Genomic DNA, 3,170 nt, shown 5'->3' with positions numbered 1-3,170 from the left:
TTACTAAGTGTGGGTGTTCGTAATTGAGGGCATCTGTACATTGAGGACCGCCTTATAACGGCGCGCGTTTTGTGTCGTGCGAAAAGTGTTCCCCCGCATGGAAGAACATCCGCTCGGTAGTGAACACCTCGGCGCGTTTAGTGACCGGCCGTCATACCCCGTTCACCGCACACGTCTCGACTTCCCACTTCCCTCACCCGCCCCCCCCCCCCCCGTGCCCACCCCCCCAGACCATGAAGATGAGGAAGGGGACCTTGGCGCGGTGCGCGCTGCTGTGCCTTCTCGGCACCGGGCTCACCGTCTCCTTCATCACGGTCGCCCCGCGCGTCCTGAAGGGCGTGGGGCCACGCTCCCTGCCGACGACGCGCGTCCGGGGATCGGCGGGGGACAACCGGAGCCGCCTGCTGCTCCACGAGGGCGACCCCCTGTTCCCCGTCGACTGCAAGGCAGTGGTGCGCGGCGACGAGGAAGAGGTGAACCGCGCCGAGCTCCTGCACCTAACTGTGGCGTACAAGGCGCGGCAGAAGCCCCTGGACGAGCGTGGCCTGCTGAACGCGACGCAAGACTGTGTCGCCTTCAAGCGCGAGCGGCGCTACTTTACCTCGCCGCTGAGCCGCGAGGAGGCGGCCTTCCCCATCGCCTATGCCATCGTTGTCCACCACCGCGTGGACATGCTGGAGAGGCTGCTGCGTGCCATCTACGCGCCGCAGAACCTCTACTGCCTCCACGTGGACGCCAAGTCCCCCCGGGCCTACCTGGAGGCGGCGCGCGCCCTCGCCGCCTGCTTCCCAAACGTGTTCGTGGCCCGCCGGCTGGAGACGGTGGTCTACGCCTCGTGGTCGCGCGTGCAGGCCGACCTCAACTGCATGCGCGAGCTGGTGGAGCGGGCCGATGAGTACCCCTGGAGGTACTTCATCAACCTCTGCGGCCTCGACTTTCCCATCAAGACCAACCTGGAGATTGTGCGGGCGCTGCATGGGCTGCACGGCCGCAACTGCTTGGAGTCGAGGGCCATCGCGTACCAGACGTGGCGCTGGCAGAACCACTTCGAGGTCGTGAACGGCAACGTGGAAATCACGAAGGTCTTGAAGTCCCCGCCGCCCATCCCGTCGCCGATGTTCGCCGGCAACACGTACATCCTGGTGACGCGCGCCTTCGTCGAGCACGTGCTGAGCGACCCCACGGCCCGGGCCCTCGCCGAGTGGGAGAAGGACACCTACAGCCCCGACGAGCACATGTGGGCGACGCTCCAGCGGATGCCCGGGGTACCCGGCTCGCGCCCCATTCACCGCAAGCACGACGTGGACGCCGTCGTGTCGATCGCGCGCCTCGTGCGTTGGGGCGACCGCGAGGGCGAGAACCTCGCGGGCGGCGTCTACCCGCAATGCAGGGGCCCCCACGTCCGCGCCGTCTGCGTCAACACCGCGGGCGACCTGGCCTGGGTGTTGCAGCAGCGTCACCTATTCGTCAACAAGGTCGACTCGGCCGTCGACCCCGTGGCCGTCCGTTGCCTCGAGGAACACCTGAGGCGCAGGGCGCTCGGGGAGGCAAGCGAAGTGCTCTGATGGTGCCGCGGGGTGGGGAGGGGGGATGGGGTTTGTGCGAGAGAGGAATTGGGTGGGGACGGGAGGTGAGTGGGGAAGGGTTCAGTCTGTACCACTACGTGGTAGGGGGAGGGTTGTGTGGTAAGGGATGGGGAAGGGATGTGAGTGGGGAAGGGTTCAGGCTGTACCACCACGTGGTTGGGGGGGGGGGGGGGATTTTGTGGTAAGGATTGAGGAAGGGAGGTGAGTGGGGAAGGGTTCACGCTGTACCACCACGTTTCAATACCTGTGGGCGTGGGGCAGGGGTGGACACGTGGTGAGCTGGCAGCATCTCCCGACGCAAAGCCCCCGACCTACTTTTAGCCAGCCCGCGGCCGCAAATTTACAAAGCCCACCGCCAGCTGTGCCCGCAACTCGCGGGTTGGCCTAGGCCTTGGCAAGGTAAAAGGTCAAAAGCAACGAGCCTACATTTACCCTGCCGTTTACCCTTACCCTATACAAATTACCCGATTAAAGGGTTATTACTGGGGTACTACTACACATGAACAAAGTTTATAACAGGTAAATGCTAGGTAGAGCACTTTATTCGTATAGAATACTCTTGATGATTCCAATTTTAAATGGAGGCCACGGACTGCGCCACGGAGCTTTTAGTGAGCGGTAAACAAGGTGTTTACCGGGTAATTCTTCCGCGCTACCTTTACCCTAACCTTTACCTTACCCCTTGGCATGTCGACACCTTTACCCTTTACCCTTTTACCCGGTAAAAAGGGTAAATTACCTTACCTTGCCGAGGCCTAGGTTGGCCGACTTATTGCTCCGACCGCAACCCTCGCACCGTTGCCTCTAACCGTGGGTCGAGCGACGGAGCCCTAATTTATTCAAGCGAATGCTATTGCACGCGACTTCCCACAGTCGACAACGCTGGATACATTGACAGAATATGTATACAGGGTTCTTAAAAAAACAATGCGTAACACTTATACGGGACTATCGTTTTTAATGGAAAAAGAACGGATGATAATAATACACTGTGAACGTGATAACAAATGTTATTACGAGAGCATATTTTTTATTTGCATGTTCACCACAAGTATATGTGGCTAATGCAGTGACATGATTCCTTGCAACAGGTTTCTGTTTGGTGTTTTAACATCTTAAGAGAGGGTAAAACCAATTCTTTTATTTTGATAACGGCAAGGGAGGTCCAATGTTGTAGCTGCTAACCACGAGGTCTCAATGTCCTGATAGTGGCATTGTTTTTGTGCTGGTCGCCCTATTTGGCGTCGTCCTCTGATCTAATGCTGTTTGAGACGAGGCTCTAAAGAAAGCTGCCTCTGGTGTGGACCAATCAGTTTCAAAGACAATGAATCATGTACTACCAGAGCATGTGTGTAGTGTATAGTGTAGTGTAAAGTATAGTGTATAGTGTAGTGTATAATGTAGTGTATAGTGTAGTGTATAGTGTAGTAGTGTATAGTGTAGTATATAGTGTAGTGTATAGTGTAGTGTGTAGTGTAGTGTATATTGAAGTGTATAGTAGTGTAGTGTATAGTGTAGTAGTGTATACACTGTAAAAAATGTGACACATTGTTACTTAAAACAAATTATGGCAACAAAGTGACA

At 56.7% G+C, this 3,170-nt stretch overlaps 1 protein-coding gene across 1 annotated transcript; it reads left to right on the top strand.

The window, feature by feature from the left end:
* The first annotated feature begins 233 nt into the window (after positions 1-233).
* Positions 234-1,565, top strand: LOC144953163 (beta-1,3-galactosyl-O-glycosyl-glycoprotein beta-1,6-N-acetylglucosaminyltransferase-like). The gene has a single exon (XM_078883723.1). The coding sequence runs from the start codon at positions 234-236 to the stop codon at positions 1,563-1,565; it is 1,332 nt and encodes a 443-aa protein (XP_078739849.1).
* Positions 1,566-3,170: the final 1,605 nt, after the last annotated feature.

This window comes from Lampetra fluviatilis, chromosome 72, assembly GCF_964198595.1.
Source record: "Lampetra fluviatilis chromosome 72, kcLamFluv1.1, whole genome shotgun sequence".
NCBI classification, from domain to species: Eukaryota; Metazoa; Chordata; class Hyperoartia; order Petromyzontiformes; family Petromyzontidae; genus Lampetra; species Lampetra fluviatilis.
The sequence above is the reverse complement of the archived record's forward strand: the minus strand, read 5'-3'. Positions and strand labels throughout refer to the sequence as shown.